Source organism: Aotus nancymaae, unplaced genomic scaffold (genome assembly GCF_030222135.1).
Source record: "Aotus nancymaae isolate 86718 unplaced genomic scaffold, 86718_ANA_hifiasm-v0.15.2.pri h1tg000044l, whole genome shotgun sequence".
NCBI classification, from domain to species: domain Eukaryota; kingdom Metazoa; phylum Chordata; class Mammalia; order Primates; family Aotidae; genus Aotus; species Aotus nancymaae.
In genome coordinates, this window is record NW_026988458.1 from 819,791 (window position 1) to 839,376 (window position 19,586).

Here is a 19,586-nt window from a genome sequence, read left to right on the forward strand (position 1 = left end):
GTGCCCATGCGGAAAGCCCAGCTCCCCACGGGCTGGCGTGCAGCAGCAGGTGCACGGTGAGTGCTGCCCAATGCGAGCCAGGGAGTCGCCGTAACGAAGAAGCTACGGGAGGGCAACACGGAGGCTGTCGAGATAAGACAATCTCGCTGGGAGTTACTTTCACAAAGAAAAACACTCTGGAATGGATAAAGCAATGTAAAAATTTAAATCAGTCAAACTCTTGCAATCGTTAAGATCACTATGAACAGAACCAAATCATAGTTTTCTCCCAAGGTTACAAATACTAGCAGGCAATTAAATCATGTATAAGAAATAATTTTTGTTAATTTACTTTTTCAAATGGAAACTTTTTTTTTTTCTTTTTCTGAGACACAGCCTTGTTCTGTCACCCAGGCTGGAGTGCAGTGGCACAATCTCAGCTCACTATAACCTCTGCCTCCTGGGTTCAAGCAATTCTCCTGCCTCAGCCTCCTGAGTAGCTGGGATTACAGGTGTGCGCCACCATGTCCGGCTAATTTTTGCACTTTTAGTAGAGACGGAGTTTCACCATGTTGGCCAGACTGGTCTCAAACTCCTGACCTCAGATGATCCACCCGCCTTGACCTCCCAAAGCGCTGGGATTACAGGTGTGAGCCACTGCGCCTGGAGGAAACTTTTTATTTTGAGATAACTAAGTATTACCTGCAGTTTTAAGAAATAATATGACGTCCTCGCCCCCCTTAGCTTCCCCAGTGGTAACATCTTGCCACACTACAGACAAGACCCCACTCAGGTGCTGACACGGATACAGCAAAGCACCGAATGCCACTCCCAGCCCCTCCCCAGACCACCCTTCCTCAACTCCTGGGAACCACGAGCCCTTCTCAACTTCCAAATCTTCTCACCTCACAAATGCAACATAAAAAGCACCACACACTCCCAGCAGCTCAGAGGACACCACCTTAGCACAAACCCTGGGCCTGGCCCACTCTGAAGTCACTGAAACTTTGCCAGATGGCACAGAGCAACTGAGAAAACTTGCTGAGTTCCATTTATAAAGATTTAATTTAAATTAAAAAAAAAGCCGGGCGCGGTGGCTCACACCTGTAATCCCAGCACTTTGGGAGGCCGAGGCGGGTGGATCACGAGGTCAAGAGATCGAGACCATCCTGGTCAACATGGTGAAACCCCATCTCTACTAAAAAATACAAAAATTAGCTGGGCATGGTGGCGCGTGCCTGTAATCCCAGCTACTCAGGAGGCTGAGGCAGGAGAATCGCCTGAACCCAGGAGGCGGAGGTTGTGGTGAGCTGAGATCGCGCTATTGCACTCCAGCCTGGGCAACAAGAGCGAAACTCCGTCTCGGAAAAAAAAAAAAAGCACCACACAGTATGCAGTCTTCGGGAGAGGCGTGTGCCAGTGGTTTTACGGCTGGGTGGCCTGCCGTGGTGTGGACATAGCTCAGTTTGTTGAACATTTATTTATCCGCTGAAGTACCTTTGGACTGTTTTTGGCTAACACGAATAAAGCTGCTAGAAACACCGGTGTGCAGGCTACCGCGTGAACACGGCTTTGAGTCTCTGGGATAAATGGCAGGAGTGCACCTGCCGGGCTGAACGCTGAGGCGCACAGCGTGCCGTTGGGGCGATGGTGACGGCACACAGGTGCGCTGCCTGTGGGGACTCCCGAGGCTCTCTGTGGGGGGTCCGCGAGCATTTCCCGCCCCCTCTCGTGGAAAGCTTGTGGTCTCAGTGAGAAGCCCACTTTCTAAAATGAACTTTATTTTTTCAACCTTTCACATGCAGCAGAAGTTATATAGTTAATTAGCATGTGAGCAACAAACAATTAAAAATTGTCTTTCCAAACTTAAATCTTGTATTTCAGGTGCAAAGCTATGTAAAAATGTAAGTCAGAGTAGCATAGTGTGACCGTGGTGCTTATGGAGCTTTTTACGATCACAGATTTTTGTTTTTCTGTTTTGATATGGCATCTTGCTCTGCCAGCCAGGCTGGAGTGCCGTGGTGTCATCACAGCTCCCGCAGCCTTGACCTCCTGGGCTCAAGCAACCCTCCCGCTTCAGTCTCTCAAGTAGCTGCTACTACAAGTGCACGCTACCACGCCGGGCTAATCTTTATACTTTTTTGTAGCGAAGGAGTCCTCACTATGTTGTCCTGGCTGTTCTCAAACTTCTGAGCTCAAGCGATTCTCCCACCTCGGCCTCCCCAAATGCCAGGATTACAGGCGTGAGTCACTACACAGATTTGTTTTTAATGAAGTACTCACAAGCAGTACTTTAGCAAAATGCTTAAGAGTATGAGTCAAACCAGTTAAACAGGCTGAGCTCACTGTATTATATATTGATGGGTAGTATAATAAACTGTATAAAATAAATACTAGTAAATGTTTCAAATATTTTAACCATAATTAAAATGGAAAGCTAAAGAATGGATCACAAGTTTTCAGTGAAACAGACTATACATCAGATTACATAAATATAACACATAGTTTGAGAATTACCGTTAACATTAAGAAGATAAAGGCAGATATTCCCAAGATCAGGATTTCTTTGTTCCCCTTGCTTTCCACGTGCAGCTTCCGATAATACGGTCCGATGAGATACTTCTTTATAACAAGACACAAAAGAAAAACTGCTGCTAGCGAAAAAAGAATCTGGCCAATCAAAACCAGAATTCGCAGAACTTCCATGACAATGCTAGGGAAGAAAAAAAAGAGAGGTGATCTCACTGTGGGAAAAAAGTTCTCTAAAACTCAATAGAAGAATCTTGCACTTTTCCCTTAACATGCTACAAAATAAATTAACTGAATCATACCCATCTTTATTTTCAAATAAAACAAACCCTATGAGTCATCCTCATCTCAGAAATGAAGTTATGTGACCCTAAGGTAGAAGCTGGATTGGTTTGCCATCAGTACTTCGGTGCAGATACACATTCTAGGATGTGAAGATTCTCGACTGACGGCGTTCCTATCTCAGCCGATGCCTGAAATAAAGTTCTTCGTCAGGCTTCAGCTGCACGTGAGAGTGTCCGTCAGGCAATGGCACGCTCTGTCCCACCGGACCTGATGTATGAACTCCAGTGAGCATCAGCAAGGCTCTCCCAATGCAGCCAGCTCTGAAGTCCGTGATTCAGACAGAGTGATTCTCTACTATGTTCTTTCTAGAATATACTACCCAGATCTCGGAACAGATCACCAGGAAAGACACCACTATCCATAGTCTTCACAAACCTATATTTTACTCCAGCCTTCCACCAGTCAGGCCACAGTTCTGGTAAAAGTTTCCTCCACGGAAGAAACCTATGATTCCCAAGGGTGTCAGCCTCTGCAGTCAGGCTTAAAGCAGAAGCGCTGGAAATGCAAATCTCAAACTGCCAGATTCCTTGGGGGATTCAGAGCAGAGCTAGGCTTGAAGCAGAGAGGAATGGAATGAAGGGATCAACAGCAGCCACAGAGGCAAATGTGATGGAGCGCCATTCAGAACTCACTGCAGGGCCCGCGCCTGTGACCTAGGAGGGAGGGAGGGAGGGAGCGCCATTCAGAACTCACTGCAGGGCCCGCGCCTGTGACCTAGGAGGGAGGGAGGGAGGGAGCGCCATTCAGAGCTCACTGCAGGGCCCGCGCCTGTGACCTAGGAGGGAGGGAGGGAGGGAGCGCCATTCAGAGCTCACTGCAGGGCCCGCGCCTGTGACCTAGGAGGGAGGGAGGGAGGGAGCGCCATTCAGAGCTCACTGCAGGGCCCGCGCCTGTGACCTAGGAGGGAGGGAGGGAGGGAGCGCCATTCAGAGCTCACTGCAGGGCCCGCGCCTGTGACCTAGGAGGGAGGGAGGGAGGGAGCGTTCTCCGGAGCTCACTGCAGGGCCTGCGCCTGTGACCTAGGAGGGAGGGAGGGAGGGAGCGTTCTCTGGAGCTCACTGCAGGGCCCGCGCCTGTGACCTAGGAGGGAGGGAGGGAGGGAGCGTTCTCTGGAGCTCACTGCAGGGCCTGTGCCTGTGACCTAGGAGAGAGGGAAGGAGGGAGCGTTCTCCGGAGCTCACTGCAGGACCCATGTCTGCAGTCTGCAGTCTCCAGTCTCGGAGGGAGGCCCCTTTCTGCAGCCCTGGAAGGCAGAGATGGACTCACAGCCAAGCAGGCCAGGACTGCCGCATTTGACAGCTCCCCCACACTGCCCAGCCCACATCTGGCCTTGGGCCCAACACTGCGGTCCCTGTCTGGGCTGCCACCCCTGCCCCCGCAGCTCAGTGGCCGCCTCCTCACCCATCTGCTCCCCACACAGAAGGCAGAACAGCTCATTGTGAACCTCAATCAGCTCCTGGACGCTGGGATGGAACCCAGGCTTCTGTGCCCTGCTGTGCCCTTTCACTGCCCCAGCCCAGCAAGCAGCCCACCCGCACGGGCCACAGAGCCCCTTGGCTGGGAGGTCCCCACCTGACTCTTCTCCCAACACTCAGCTGTGTTCCTCAAATTCTAACCATGTCACCAAAGGGAGAGCCCGGGCCAGCCTGGAGGCTCACTGCTGCCCACCAGCTCGTCATCCTGTTTGAATCATTTGCAGGGTGGTTTCCTGCCGTGGACATCTTATCTGCCATTCATTTATTCATTATTCATTCATTACGTCTCCTACAACAGCAGCTCCCCAAGGGGGGAATGTCCTCTGCTGAGCTCACCCCTGCATCCTGAGCCCCTAGAGCAGTGTGGGCACCTCTTACGGCAGCCTGGTAAGAACTGCACAATCCCCACTGCTACATCACAGATGAGAACGGGGCAGAGACCAGGTGATCTGCTCCAGGCCACGCGCCCAGTGCAGAGCTGGGGACGACCCAGGTATCTGGCCCCTAACGGCTACACAAACTCCTGCGGCCACCATCCCCAGGGCTTGGATTTAGCTTTAAATCCCAGAAGACTCCCACAGTGTCCATTAAATGCAGTGATGAGGACAGAATGTCCTAAGGCTCAGAAAGACACCAATCAGAAGTGTGCTCAACTCTGACCTTTGAAGACAACCACCTGGCGAGTTTCTCGCACTCCTGTTCGCCGCTATGCCACCTGCAGGTCCACACGTGTGTGCTCTTCATCTGCACACAGGGCCACACCATGTCCACGGCCGTTCTGCCAGTCCCCTTAGTGTATCCGGACAAGCTTCCCAACAGCACACGCCTGACCCGCTGACAGGTGAGGAAGGGCCCCTTCACAGGGTGCACCATCATTTACTCAGCCAGATGCAAGGGCCGTCCCGGTTCTCACACGGACTCCACGCCATCCTGGTTCTTGTGTACTGCGGTGACCGAGGAGCCTGTGGGTCTGACGGTGGCAGTGGGTGCTAACGGAGCCAGGCACCCACCACTATGACAGGTGCTGTCTGGTGGGCTGCCAGGAGGCTGTTCCAATTCCCATGCCAACAATGACCCCCAAGACCCCCCGCTTCTCAACCTGGGTACCACCCAACTTCTAATGGTGCCCAGCCTGATGGGCAGGCGGAGCTGGACTCTTTTCTGGCGTGAGGGTAGGTGTTCTCCACTTCACTCGTCTGTAGCAGCTGCTCTTGCTGCTGACCTGTTTTCAACTGAGCTATTAATATTTCTTCTTATTAACGTGTAAGAGACCTTATAAAACAAGAAACATAACCCTGTCATTCACATGTGCATAAACGCGCTTCTCCGGTTCTTGTACAGCCTCCTGTGTTTGTTCTTTACCTGCGAAGTATTCTGAGAGGACTTTGTTCTTTCATCTAGGAATGATGAAGGTCAATTCTGAATAAAACTTAGAAGGAAGCGGACTCTATCATGTTACAACTAATTTTATTTCTTTGATACTTTAAAAGGTTTCCTAAATTATAGAGAAGTGTATACAGTAGAAAAATTTGCAAATCTACGCGTCTACAATAGAAAGTCATTAACACCTCGTTATGTATATATTTCTAGCCTGTCTATTCATGTTCTATGTCTAATTAACATATTGTGTATATTTTAACAGCTTTGATATATGATTCATTTAGCGTACACTTACCCATTTCAGGTGTCTAATTCAATGCTTTCCAGCACATTCACAAAGTTACACAACTATCACCACAATCCACGTTAGAATGTTTTCATCACCCCACAAAGAAACCCTGTACCCATCAGCACTCACTCCCCGTCTCCCCCAGTCTCCCAGCCTCTGCCAACCAGTAATTCATTCTGTCTCTAGGACTGGCCTGGTCTGGCTGTTTGTGTGAATGGAATCACAGTGTGTGGCCTTTGCGTCTGGTCCTTTCACAGGCGCTGTGTTTTCAGGTCCATCCATGCTTAGGATGAATCTCTGTTCATTCCCTATTACAGCTGGATAATATTCTTTTGCTGAGAAACAGTATGTTTTGAATATCTACTTGTTATCTAATTGATATTTGAGTTCTTAATCCTTTTTAACTATATGAATAATGCTGCTTGAACATTCACGTACAAGTTTTTCATTGTGGTGTAATACTCATAAAATGTACCATGTTAACCGTTTTTGAGTGTGTGGCCCTGTGGCATCACGTGCGTTCACACCATTGCACCCCATCACCACTGTGTACTGGTCTCTATGTGGATGTGTATTTTTGTTTCTTGCAGGTAAATACTGACTAATGAACAGCTGGGTCACTCCTCGTTATTTACCTGCAAGAAACATGCCTGGCTAATTTTTTTATTTTTATTTTTAGCAGAGACGGGGTTTCACCATGTTGGCCAGGCTGGTCTCGAACTCCTGACTGTGTGATCTGCCTGTTTTGGCCTCCCAAAGTGCTGGGAGCCACCGTGCCCGGCCTCAGACCTCTTAAATAGAAGTCTTCTCCAGCTAGCATACAACTCTTCTATCGTCCATTTTTTTTTTTTTCCACTTATGTTGAACATTGTAGCCAGAAGGAATAAGAACTGGTTTTGATTTTGAGGCTGGGACTAGAAGGGTGACTTTTCTGATATTTAAAGACATCTGGATTGAAGGAAAATAGCAATCACAAGGACCCGTAGCGAAGAAACTTGAACCGCTGCTTCCGCCAGTGGCTGCAGTGGGTGCCCTGCCTGGTTTTCTCTTTCAGTCTTCCCATGGCCCACCAGGTAGGCACCGTTCCCACGTCCTCCCCAATTCACAGAAAGCTGCCAAGGCTTGCATGGCCAGAGCATGGCCAAGCTGGAGCTCTAGCCTGGGCTGAGCCACTGGAAAACTCAGGTAAAAAGCCGTTCCTTCCTCCTCTTTTCCTGCCTGCCTGGCTGAGCTAGCAACAGCAGAGAAGATTTAAGATCTGGCAAAAGTTAAAAGATCTAAAAACTTCTTCCACCCCACCGTCTGCCATGAGGAAGCGCCTGTGAGCCGCTCGGGAAGGGGCAGGGCTGGGGCCTGGCAGGAAGCAGAACACCCCGGCCAGGCCTCATACTGCCCTCCACGGGGCAGCTGCTGGTTTAAAGCCTCCTAATAAAACACAGACCACCCAAGACACACACAAAGTTGATCATCGTATTAAGAATCGGGAAAAGCACAACTCGAAGGAGAAAAGATGAGTGCGGGACTTCACATCCAGACGAATCAATGCTGGTATTACAGGGCAAGGACGCTGAAGTAGCCACGATTAAAACCCTCCAAAAAGCCACAAACACTGTGGACAAACAAAAAACAGCCTCGGCAAAGAAACGACGTTACATAAAAGAAGGAAGTGGAAATTACACAACTAAAAAAATACAGTCATAATAAAAAGTCTCTGGGGATGGGCTAGGTGACAGAGTGGACACGAGAGGCAGAACCGGTGACCCAGGACAGAGACAGAATTCATCTGCCTGAACAGAGAGGAACGAACCGAGGACCATCAGGCCTCAGAGACCCACAGGATCATAACAAAAGAGCAATTTCTAAGTTTCTGCAAAGCCAGGAGGAGAGAGCAAGCAGACTGAAAAACGACGTGAGGAAACGCTGGCTGAGAACTTCCTGTTAGGAAGAGATGGTAACCTACGGAGAGCAGAGCCGAGTGAATCCACACAGAGCAGACCCACAGGAGTCTGCTGCAGGACGCACAGTAATAGAATTTCTGAAAACTAAAGACAGCAAAACCGTGAAAGCTGCCAGAGAGAAAGCCCTCACAGCCCTTAGAGAGAAGCATAAGTCTAAATGGCAGTGAGTTTCGCAGGCGGAACACGGAAGCCAGGAGAAGGGACGCGCTTCCCAGGCACTGGAGGAGGAGCGCCACCACGTGGAAATCCACGTCCTGTGAGGTGCCCTAGGCACGAAGTGGGGACAAAGGCATTTCCAGATGAAGAAAAACAGAGAATTTGTGGCCAGCAGGTTAACTATAAAAGAATGACCAAAGAAAGTTCTCTACACAGAGAGGAAATGATTACAGAGCATAGCTCGGAACAGCAGAAGGAAAAGAACATCAGAATGGGTAAAAAGAGGTGTGAGCAGAATAGATTATCCTTTTCCTCCTGAGTTAAAAACATTCTATTTGATGTCTGAACTTAGAATTATAACACCATCTGATGTGGTATTCCATAAAAGTAGAGAAAAGACAACAATTATACAGTCATACGTCACTTCACAATGGGGATACATTCTGAGAAATGCGTCGGGAGACCATCTCATCGTTTTGCAGACATCCCAGTGTGCACTTACACAACCAGACACACACCTAGGCCGTGTGGTACAGCCTCTTGCTCCTGGGCTATAAACCTGCACAGCACGTGACTGTACTGAATACACGATGATAAGTACTTGTATATCTAAACACAGAAAATAGACACTAAAAATACAGTAAAAAAGATACAAATGGCACAGCCCTAGTAGAGTAAGTGCATGTGAAGGCCTCGGACACTACTGTGCAGCACTGGGGACGTCACAGACACTGCACGCTCAGGCTACACGAAATTGACAGTGTCTCGCTCTGCTGCTGAGGCTGGAGAACAGCAGCATGATCACAGCTCACTGCAGCCTTTACCTCCCAGGCTCAAGCGATCCTACTGCCTCAGCCTCCCGGGTAGCTGGGACTACAAGTGTACGCCACCACGCCTGGCTAAGTTTCTTTTTTTATTTTTATTTTTGGTAGAGACAAGTTCTTGCTATGTTGCCCAGGCTGGTCTTGAACTCCTGAGCTCAGGCAATCCTTTGCCGTGGCCTCCCACAGGGCTGGGATTACAGGTGTGAGCCACCGTACCAGGCCCACTATACTACGTTTATTAAAAATGTTTTTCCTTCTTCAATATTAACCTTACCTCACTGTAACATTTTTACTTTATAAACTTTAAGGTTTTTAAACACTTTTTGACGCTCTTGTAATGATACTTAAAACACAAACATTGCACAGCTGTACAAACGTATTTTATTTCTTTATATTGTTTTTTTCTTTTTTTTTTTTTTTTTACTTTTTAAACTTTTTTGTTAAAAACCAAGACACAAACTTTAGCCTAAATCCACATAGGGTCAGGATCATCAATATCACTGCCTTCCAACTCCACATCTTGTTCCACTGGAAGGTCTTCGGGGGAATAACAGGCACAGAGCTGTCCTCTCCTCTGATGACAATGCCTGTTCTAGAATAGCTCCTGAAGAGCCTCCCTGAGGCGGTTTGACAGCTCTTTTCTTTGTGAGCGGAAGGAGTGCACTCTAAGTTAATGATAACAAGGTATAGTACAGTAAACGCAGGAACCACTAACACAGTGACTTGCTACCGTTACCGAGTATTCTGTACGGTACCTAACTGGGTGCGTGAGACTTTGGCTTGACCGGCCGTGCAGCAGGTCTGTTCACACCAGCACCAGCACAAGCACAAGGGCGTGACCCTGCCCTGCGGCATTACGGCAGCTGCAGCTTCACGAGGCACCGGGCACTGTTCAGGTCCATAGAATCCTACGGGCCCCCTGCTGTACAGGGGCCATCACTGACCAATACGCAGTGCATGACTACTGAACACGTGGGGAGGAGGAGGGAGCTAAGTGGAAATAAGGCTTCTACGTTTCCTATGAAGTGGCAAAACGTGGATTCCAGCCAACGGTGATAAGTTACGTAACACCCAGAGCGGCCAAGAAAACCTCACAGAGCAACACACTGACAACTTAATATGTCAGTCTAAACGAGTTCCTGAAAACACGCAGGTAACGCATAGGGATGTAAGACAAAGGGTATCAAGAGACAAAAAAACGAATAAAATACAGACTTCAGTCCCAACACATCAATATTCACCTGACGTGTAAATGGCCTAAACATACCGATTAAAATACAGAGACTGGCTGAGTGGATTAAAACAGTCATCCAACGATGTGTTCTCTACAAGAAACTCACTTCAAACACAAGGGCATATAACTAGGTTGCAAGTAAAAGTAAGAAAAGGAGGCCGGGCGCGGTGGCTCACGCCTGTAATCCCAGCACTTTGGGAGGCCGAGGCGGGTGGATCACGAGGTCAAGAGATCGAGACCATCCCGGTCAACATGGTGAAACCCCAACTCTACTAAAAATACAAAAATTAGCTGGGCGTGGTGGCGCGTGCCTGTAATCCCAGCTACTTGGGAGGCTGAGGCAGGAGAATTGCCTGAACCCAGGAGGCGGAGGTTGCGGTGAGCCGAGATCGTGCCACTGCACTCCAGCCTGGGTAACAAGAGCGAAACTCTGTCTCAAAAAAAAAAAAAAGTAAGAAAAGGATACACTATTACAGACACTGACCGAAAAAAGAAAAAAAGCCAAAAGGGACTATATTAATATCAGATAAAGTGAATTACAAGGCAAGAAAAATTACTAGAAATGAAAGAAATATAGCTAGGCACAGTGGGAGGCTGAGGCGGGAAGACCACTTGAGACCAGGAGTTCGAGACTGGCCAGGCCAACATGGTGAAGCCTTATCTCTCCTAAAAAATACAAAAATTAGCCAGGTGTGGTGGCATACACCTGTAATCCTAGCTATTCAGGAGGCTGAGGCATGAGAATCGCTAGGACCCAGGGGGCAGAGAGCTGAGACCACGCCACCGCACTCCAGCCTGGGCAACAGAGCAAGAGTATCCTCTCGAAAAACAACAGCAAAAAGAAGTGTTACATAATGATAACAAGAACAATCCACCAGGAAGACAAAATGTTCCCAAATGTGTATGTACCCAACAAAAGAGCCCCAAAGTACACAGAGCAAAAGCTGATAGAACTCAAAGGAGAAACAAATGCCCAGTTACGACAAGGGACTTCAACGCCATCTCCCTCGACGGCTGAAACACGACAGCCGGAGCACCGAGCAGTGCAGCGAAGCAACAGGACTTAACTGACGTTTGTCAACTACTCCACTCAACAACGGCAGAGTACGCTGCTTTTCCTCCCGAGTGACTTCGGGGCATTTACCACAGACGGCATCACTGGCCATAAAACAAACCTCAACCAAATTCAAAGAACTGAAATCGCACAAAACGTTCTCGGACCACAGTGGACTCAAACTAGAAATCAGTAACAGACAGGCCTCAGGAAAGTCTCCAGGTGGCTGGAAACTAAGCAACACTTCTAAACGATCCGTGAGTCAAAGAAGTATCCAAGGAAATTTAAAAAACTCATTAACAAAATGAAAATAAAAACACAACATATCAAAATACCAGATGCAGATACAACAGTGCTGAGAGGGAAATTTATAGCACTAAATGCTGACAGTAGAAAAGACGAAAAGTTTAAAATCAACAACCTAAGTTCATACCATAAGAACCTAGACAAAGAAGAGCAAAATGGACTCAAAGCAAGAAGGAAGGTGAGGGTAGACACTAATAAAATTGAGAACAACAAAATAAAGAAAATCAAGAAAACAAGGAACAAGGCCGGGCGTGGTGGCTCATACCTGTAATCCCAGCACTTTCGGAGGCCAGGTGGGCAGATCACCTGAGGTCAGGAGTTTGAGACCAGCCTGACCAACAAGGAGAAACCCTGACTCTACTAAAAATACAAAAATTAGCGGGGTGCGGTGGCGGGCGCCTGTAATCTCAGCTATTCAGGAGGCTGAGGCGGAAGAATCACTTGAACCAGGGAGGCGGAGGCTACAGTCAGCCGAGATTGTGCCACTGCACTCTAGCCTAGGTGACAAGAGTGAAACTCTGTCTCAAAAAAAAAAAAAAAAAAGACCAGGTGCAGTGGCTCATGCCTGTAATCCCAGCACTTTGGGAGGCCGAGGCAAGTGGATCATGAGGTCAATAGTTCGAGACCAGCCTGATGAACATGGTGAAACCCCATCTCTACTAACGAATACAAAAATAAGCCGGGTGTAGTGCCTCACCTGTAATCCCAGCTACTCGGGAGGCTGAGGCAGGAGAATCGCTTGAACCCAGGAGGCGGAGAATGCGATGAGCTGAGATTGAGCCACTGCACTCCAGCCTGGGCAAGAAGAGTGAAACAAAACTCTGTTTCAAAAAAAGAAAAGAAAAGAAAACTCCCCCCAAAAATCTCATAACACAGAGGATTTTACTGGAGAATTCTACCAAATATTAAGGAAGAATTGACAATTTTATACAATGTTTTCCAGAAAAAAAAAAAAAAAATTCTCAAAACATTTTGTGAACCTAGTATGACTCTTAATACCAAAACCCAAAGAGCATCCAAAAAAAAGGGAGAAAACTACACACCAATATCTCTCATGAACTGAGACCCCAAAATCTTCAATAAATTAGCAAACTGAAGGCAGCAATGGATAAAAATAATTGTATCCCTAGACCAAGTGGGAACATCCCAGGTATGTAAGGCTGGTTCAACTTTCAAAAATCGATGTTATCCATTATGCCATCTAACTAAAAAAGAAAGGTTACATAATCACATCAATTGGTACACAAAAAGCAACTGGCAGAATGCAGCACCCATTCATCATAACAGCTCTCAGCAAAGCAGGAGTAGATGGGAATTTCCTCAGCTTGACAAACAGAGTCTACAATAAACTGACGGTATCATCATGCTTAATGGTGAGAGACTGACGCTTTCCCCAGAGGTCAAGAGCAAGGCAGAGATGTCCTTTCACACAATCCTTTTCAACAAAGTACTGGACATTCCAGCCAGTGCAATAAGGCAAGAAAAAACCCAAAAGCATACAGGTTAGAAAGGAAGAAATAAAGCACGAGACACGTCCTGGTACTTTAATCCGATTCCAAAAGAAGTTTGAAAAATGCCTCCTAAGTTTTGACCCGTTGTACTCACTGTCATAATAAACGTAATGAAGGCAGCCTCGAGATCAGATCCAAAGCACAATATTCACATACGTAAAGTACAGGGTACTGGCTTGAAACCAACTCCAGCTCACAGTCCTCTAAGGTTCAGAGGCATCCTAGACTTTGCAACTGGACTTATTTTATGGCTGAGATTCTTGGAATGTACTTGTATATGCGGCATGACCTACAACTTTCTGGATAAATTAATTCTTCCCATTTGGCGTCTCTCTCCATATGAACCCAACCAAGTGCAGGTGACGTTTGGCGATACTATGTTGGGAGAATGAACAGAAGGATCAGGGGAATGGTAATGATGATGACAGCAACAATGACAACTACACAATGATCGCTCTCATATACACACACACACCACACATGCACACACACAGATACCCCCCACATACACACGCAGATACCCCCACAGACAACAGGACACACACACAACCCCTCCACAAATGTAGACACATGCCCCCACCGCCACACAGGCATCGATATACATGTATACATGGCACACATGCGTGCACAGACGCACAGACACACGTGCACACACACGGATACACCCACATACACACACGGATACCCTCCACAGACATGCTACACAACACACACTACACATGCCCCCCCACAGGCACATCACAAATATATGCAGATATACATGAATACACGTCACACACACAGCCTGTAAGCATACAGATATACCCCACCTACACACACAGATACTCCCTCCCCACACACACACACACAAGCATACAGACCCCTCCCACCCACATCGATTACGATGTTCCAGGCATTGTTCTAAACATGTTCGTATCTGACCTCACTCAGTTCTGACTACTCCATTGGTGGGCACTACTGCCCTCCTACACTTGATGGAAGACAAGACTGAGGAACAGTGAGGATAAGTCACCCGCTCAGGGTGAGGAGCAGCTAAGCGCAGAGCCAAGCAGTGAGCAAGGCAGTGCCGCTCCGGGGTCTGCGCTCAGAAGCCTGAGCCGTGTGAGTTCAGAACATCTCTCTGGAAAAGGTATAAAGTAGTGTTTTTACATGGATTTTAAACTAGAAAGGCACATTGTGTCCACAAAGCATTTACCTAGAAGACGCGCTGGTGCCCGCCTGTATGAGGGTCGGCATGACAGCCATGAAGAGCCCGAGCTGCACGTCCTGCGTCACCAGCATGCCGAGGAGCACCGTGCTGTAGTCAATGTCGCCTGCAGTGGTGGGGGGAAAGGCATTGAAGACAGGTCTATAGCAACTCAAAGTAGCCGAAATCAAAATACTGCCATTGTGCACACTTCCAAAATAAACGATTTGGGCACTTTACATTTTCAAGAATAGACTTTAAAATCTCTTTGAGAACAAATACTGAGGGATTTTAAGATTAAAAATCTTGTAAAGCGAGTCACCAAAACACCTTACTTCTCCTACTCCCGTTATTTATATAGTTATCGAAAAACCTCATGACAAAAACAAGATGACAGATAATCACACCAACTTCACTGCGTCCCAGAAACACACGAAGAAGCCTTCGCTTCTTACCTGGATAACTTCCCTGAGCTACTGCAGAAGGCCTGACTCAGGCTCCTCTGGTCATGTGGTGTGTTCCACACGTGCAGACCCACCCAAGCCACTGCACAGAATAAGCCTCCTCTGTGTGACGAACACAGATGTGGTGTCCAAATGTGCGGACCCACCCAAGCCACCACACGGAATGAGCCTTCGCTGTGAGACCAAGCAGGCTCGGTAGACAAACACTAGCTCATGAGGGCAGAACAGCAGTAGGCATGCCTAGCTGAAGAGACTAAGTAACAACTCTGGAAAGAAGAAAAGAAAATGATGAAACGCTTTTCGTGAATTCAGTAACTTGCACACGCCTCCAAAGATCCCCATTTTCAACACACAGTTCTGGCTATGAACTCTAGTAAATATGCTTCTAAAAATTAAATTGTCATTCCCCAACCTCACCCCAAACAAGATATTTTGTCTTCAAACAAACAAACAAACAAACAAACAAACGAAAAGCAGCCAGGTATGGTGGCCCACTTTGGGAGGCTGAGGTGGGTGGATCACCTAAGGTCAGGAGTTAGAGACTGACCGACATGGTGAAACTCCACGTCTACTAAAAACACAAAAAATGAGCCAGGTGTAGTGGTGGGCACCTATGATCCCAGCTACTTGGGAGGCTGGAGCAGAATTGCTTCATCCCAGGAGGTAGAGGCTGCAATGAGCCGAGACCGCGCCATTGCACTCCAGGGTAGGCGACAAGAGCGAGACTTCGTCTAAAACAAAAGAAATAATAATAACAATAATAAAGCTGCTGCTATTAACAGATTTTTAAAGACCAATCTGATAGAAAAGGCTTATTTTTAAAAAGTAGCAGAACCACACAAAACCCCCTCCATGCCAGCAAAAATCTCTTTCTGGACAGAAGTTCAGGTAATCATTTTAGAAGGCTTGATTTACTTATTATACAAAATTAAATTTTCGGTGAACAAAGTGTCTTGGCCTAGAATTTTAAAACAGTCTGAACAGATGATCACGTTAGCTGTTGTGGCTACAGCTTTGTGCCTTTTAGGGTTACATGATTCAGAGATAATAAATTGTCTGTGCAGACGCTTCACAAATTGGTGATGTTCACCACAAGGCTTGCTGGGCTCGTGATCGCCGCACCTCCCTCCATCTCGCAGCCTTTGCAAGATGGGAGGGCGACTGCGAGATGAGAGTCTGTAGCGTGTGAAGGAGCTGAGCTACCCCCCATCTTCTGCAGATAACACATTCACACCTGCACCCCTTCTACTTAAAAAAAACAAAATCTCTCACTACATCTCACCTTTCAGACATAGCCTTTGATGACATTACTGCCAGCATTTTGTAAATGTTTTAAATATTTTGTTCTCTTCCTTTGCACCAGTCATAGTGAACTGGCTTAAATCAACAGGCATTCAACTGTCATCCGCTAGACCATGCACCACAGACTCTGCAGAGACCAGGTAGGTGTTCACCACAGTCCCTGTGCAGAAGCCCAAGTCCACACCCACAGGGCCTTGCTCGCGGGGAGTTCACGGGGCTGCAGGCAAGTGCTCGGAGCCGGGATGGGTACCAAACTCCAGCGGTGCAATCAGGTGAGAGGGAGATGATCACTCCCTGAAACAGTGCAGCTTCTCTAACTTCTCAACACTTTTACTACTGTCATCTTTCTGAAATTTGCACTTTTTTTGTGCTTATTACTACAACCATTTTAATTTTTTCCTCTTTTCCATTCCTTTTATTAAAGTTTAAATATACAGAAAACAAGGAGTATATCAAATGCTCACATACCCACTAAGGAATTTTGCTGACGTTTAAACCTGTGACACATTTGCTTCCAATTTTTAAAGAAATAAAGTCCTAAGAGTGCCACCAAGGAGCTCTGTACACCTCTTGCCGCTGGGACCCTTTCCTCCACCCACACTCCCCACCTGACCTTATTCTTAAAGGTCATCATCCCTTGAATGCACTTCTGCTTAATGTAACATTATAGACTTGGAAACAATGCTGGGTTCATTATTTTCTCATATTAAACTTCACAGAATCAACATTTCTGCAACTTGCTGTCTTTGACCACGACTATATCTGAAAACCATCCATGCTGCTGCACAAAGCTCTGATTCATTTTTAAAACTGTGGCACAGCAGACCACAATTTATCCATTCATCTCTTGACGGACATTCAGGAATTCCATTTACCACGAGTATAAAAATTGCTGCATGAATATTCTAGCACGTTGTTGGGGAAACCTCTTTTCCCCTCGCTTGCATTTTCACAAGAAGGGAATGTCTCCTTGCCACTCCTGGCCTCTTGCCTGGTCCCACCTACTTCACGCCCAGAGAGACAAGAGCCCTCTTCCTGGGAATGGATAGAGCCCCTCTTCCTTTGGTAAAGCAGCCAGCCACGGCTCCTGGTCTTGAGTCTCTCTCGCAGACCTAAGTTCCACAGGGCAGACCCTGCCCACAGAGGCCTCTGGATGCCAGTGGCATGTGGCTGGGTGGTGAGAGTCTTGCTCCGAGGTTAAGCATGAGGCCTAAGAAGCTCATCACTGCCAGGTATGCAACCCACACCTTCTTCATGATCCAGCTGCCATTCAGGCCTCCAGCTGCCTGCCTCCTCTGTTCCTCTGTGAGTTTTCAGCACAGGCAAGGCAGAGTGGAATTACACATTTACTGGGCCCTTTGGAGGGTTTAGGCCCCAGTATCACATGAACTGGCTAGATATCTTGAGAAATAAAAAGGAGAATTTTGACCAAAATCCACATAAGACTGAGGCTTCTGGTGTGGTCAAAGTTGATACCTTTAAGCTCTGGTGGTACAGTCTTAAGTCTGGGCTATACAGGAATTTCTTTTTCTTCTTCTTCTTTTTTTTGAGATGGAGTCTCACTCTGTGGCCCAGGCTGGAGTGCAGTGGCGTGAACTCGATTCACTAGAACCTCCACCTCCAAGCTTCAAGAAATTATCATGCCTCAGACTCCTGAGTAGCTGGGACTACAGAACACACCACCACGCCCGGCTAATTTTTGTATTTTCAGTAGAGACAGGGTTTCACCATGTTGACCAGGATTGTCTTGAACTCCTGACCTCATGTGATCTGCCTGGCTCAGCCTCCCAAAGTGCTAGGATTACAGGCATGAACCACCGTGCCTGGCCATCTATAGGAATTTCTAATAAAATTTCAAACATATGCAAAAGTAGAAAGAGAAATACAGTGGATCTCAAGGAACAGATAATCCAGTTTCCACGATCAAGTAGAATAACCTTGTTTCATATGCTAACCTCCACTCTACCCTCCTGAGGGAAGCCCCAGACATCCTCTTAACCACACATCTCAGGGTGCCTCTCTGAGAGATAAGGCTGGTGTCCAAATTGGAAAGAAAGAATTAAATGATCCTGTAAGCAGATGGGGTTATCTTAAATGTAGAAAATCCTAAATATTTCACACACAAAATTCTGTTAGAATAAACCAACTCACAAAGTTGCAGGGCACGAAATCAACACACACAGGTCAGCTGCATTTCTATATACTAAAAATGAACAATCTGAAAAGGAGATTAAGAAAACAATTCCATTTACAACAGGTCAAAAAGAGTAAAATACTTAGGACAAAGTTAACCAAGGAGGCAAAACACTTACACACCAAAAACTTCAAAGCGCTGCTAAAAGAAATGAAAGACACACTTAAATAGGGTATCTTGTATTCATGGACCAGGAGACTTAATATTGTTTAGATGTCAATACTACCCAAATTACAACCACAAATCCAATGCAATTCCCATCAGAATCCCAACAATGTTTTCAGAAGAAATAGAAAAACCTATCCTAAAATTTATACGGAATCTCAAGTGACCCCAAACAGCCAAAATAGTCAAACAAAGTTAGTTGGAGGATTCACACTTCCTGGTCTCAAAACTTACTACAAAACTATAGAAATAAAACAGTAGCATTTGGAAATTATAAACTGCTTCTCCACTTTTTAGTGGTTACCTGGTTTCAAAAACAATTATTATAAAATACTTTGGATTAAGAAAAAAGGTACAAAGCATCATGTCATCAATGACCAGAGCCATCACCCAGCTTCTGAAAGAAATGTCACAAGCGGCTGCCGCCTGCCTCCCTCTGATCGCACACCTTCCCCGTCTCTGGCAGGGGCACCCTGACACATTTGTCATTCTCAAACACTTCTGGCTTTTACTGTAAAAGTTTGCATGTATGTAAAGTTCAGACTTTATATAAATACGTTGTATTCTACATCTTATATTTTTCCTTCTATACTACAGGAGTAATTCACATTAGCTTCCGCAGCATTCCAGTGTATGAATACACCTTAACTGTCCAGCATGTTACTGAACATTCAGCTAATCAATTTTTTGCAATTAAAAATACTGCTGTCGGCCAGGCGCAGCGGCTCACGCCTGTAACCTGAGCACTTTGCGAGGCTGAGGCAGGCAGATCACAAGGTCAGGAGTTCAAAACCTGTCTGACCAGCATAGTGAAATCCTGTCTCTACTAAAAACACAAAAAACTAGCTGGGCTCGGTGGCGGGCTCCTATAATCCCAGCTACTCGGAAGGCTGAGGCAGGAGAATCGTGTGAACCTGGGAGGTGGAGGTTGCAGTGAGCCAAGATCGTGCCACTGCACTCCAGCCCCGGCAACGGTGTAAGACTGTGTCTCAAAAAAATAACAATAAAAAATAAAAATGCTGTTTTGAATTATAATACTCTGCAAAGAGTTTCCAGGCTATGTTTGTAGAAATGGAATTTTCTGACTGTAAAACTGTTCTCCAGAGTGGCTGAACCAATTTACATTCCCATGGAGAATGCTCAGATCTCGCAACTCCACATTCTTGCCAAGGGTGCATCAGGTTAAAAATGCTTCCCAGGGCCAGGTGTGGTGGCTCATGCCTGCAGTCCTAGCG

At 46.7% G+C, this 19,586-nt stretch overlaps 1 protein-coding gene across 4 annotated transcripts in view; it reads right to left on the reverse strand.

Moving 5' to 3' along the window:
- Positions 1-19,586, reverse strand: part of TMCO3 (transmembrane and coiled-coil domains 3) — a 62,450-nt gene that overhangs the window by 9,251 nt on the left and 33,613 nt on the right. For all 4 annotated transcript variants that reach the window (XM_064361824.1, XM_021667899.2, XM_012470670.2 and 1 more), the window contains 2 exons: positions 14,236-14,353; positions 2,497-2,692 (listed from right to left, as the gene is read on the reverse strand). In XM_064361824.1, the coding sequence (XP_064217894.1) occupies positions 2,497-2,692; positions 14,236-14,353 (314 nt within the window). The remainder of the gene's footprint in view (positions 1-2,496; positions 2,693-14,235; positions 14,354-19,586) is intronic.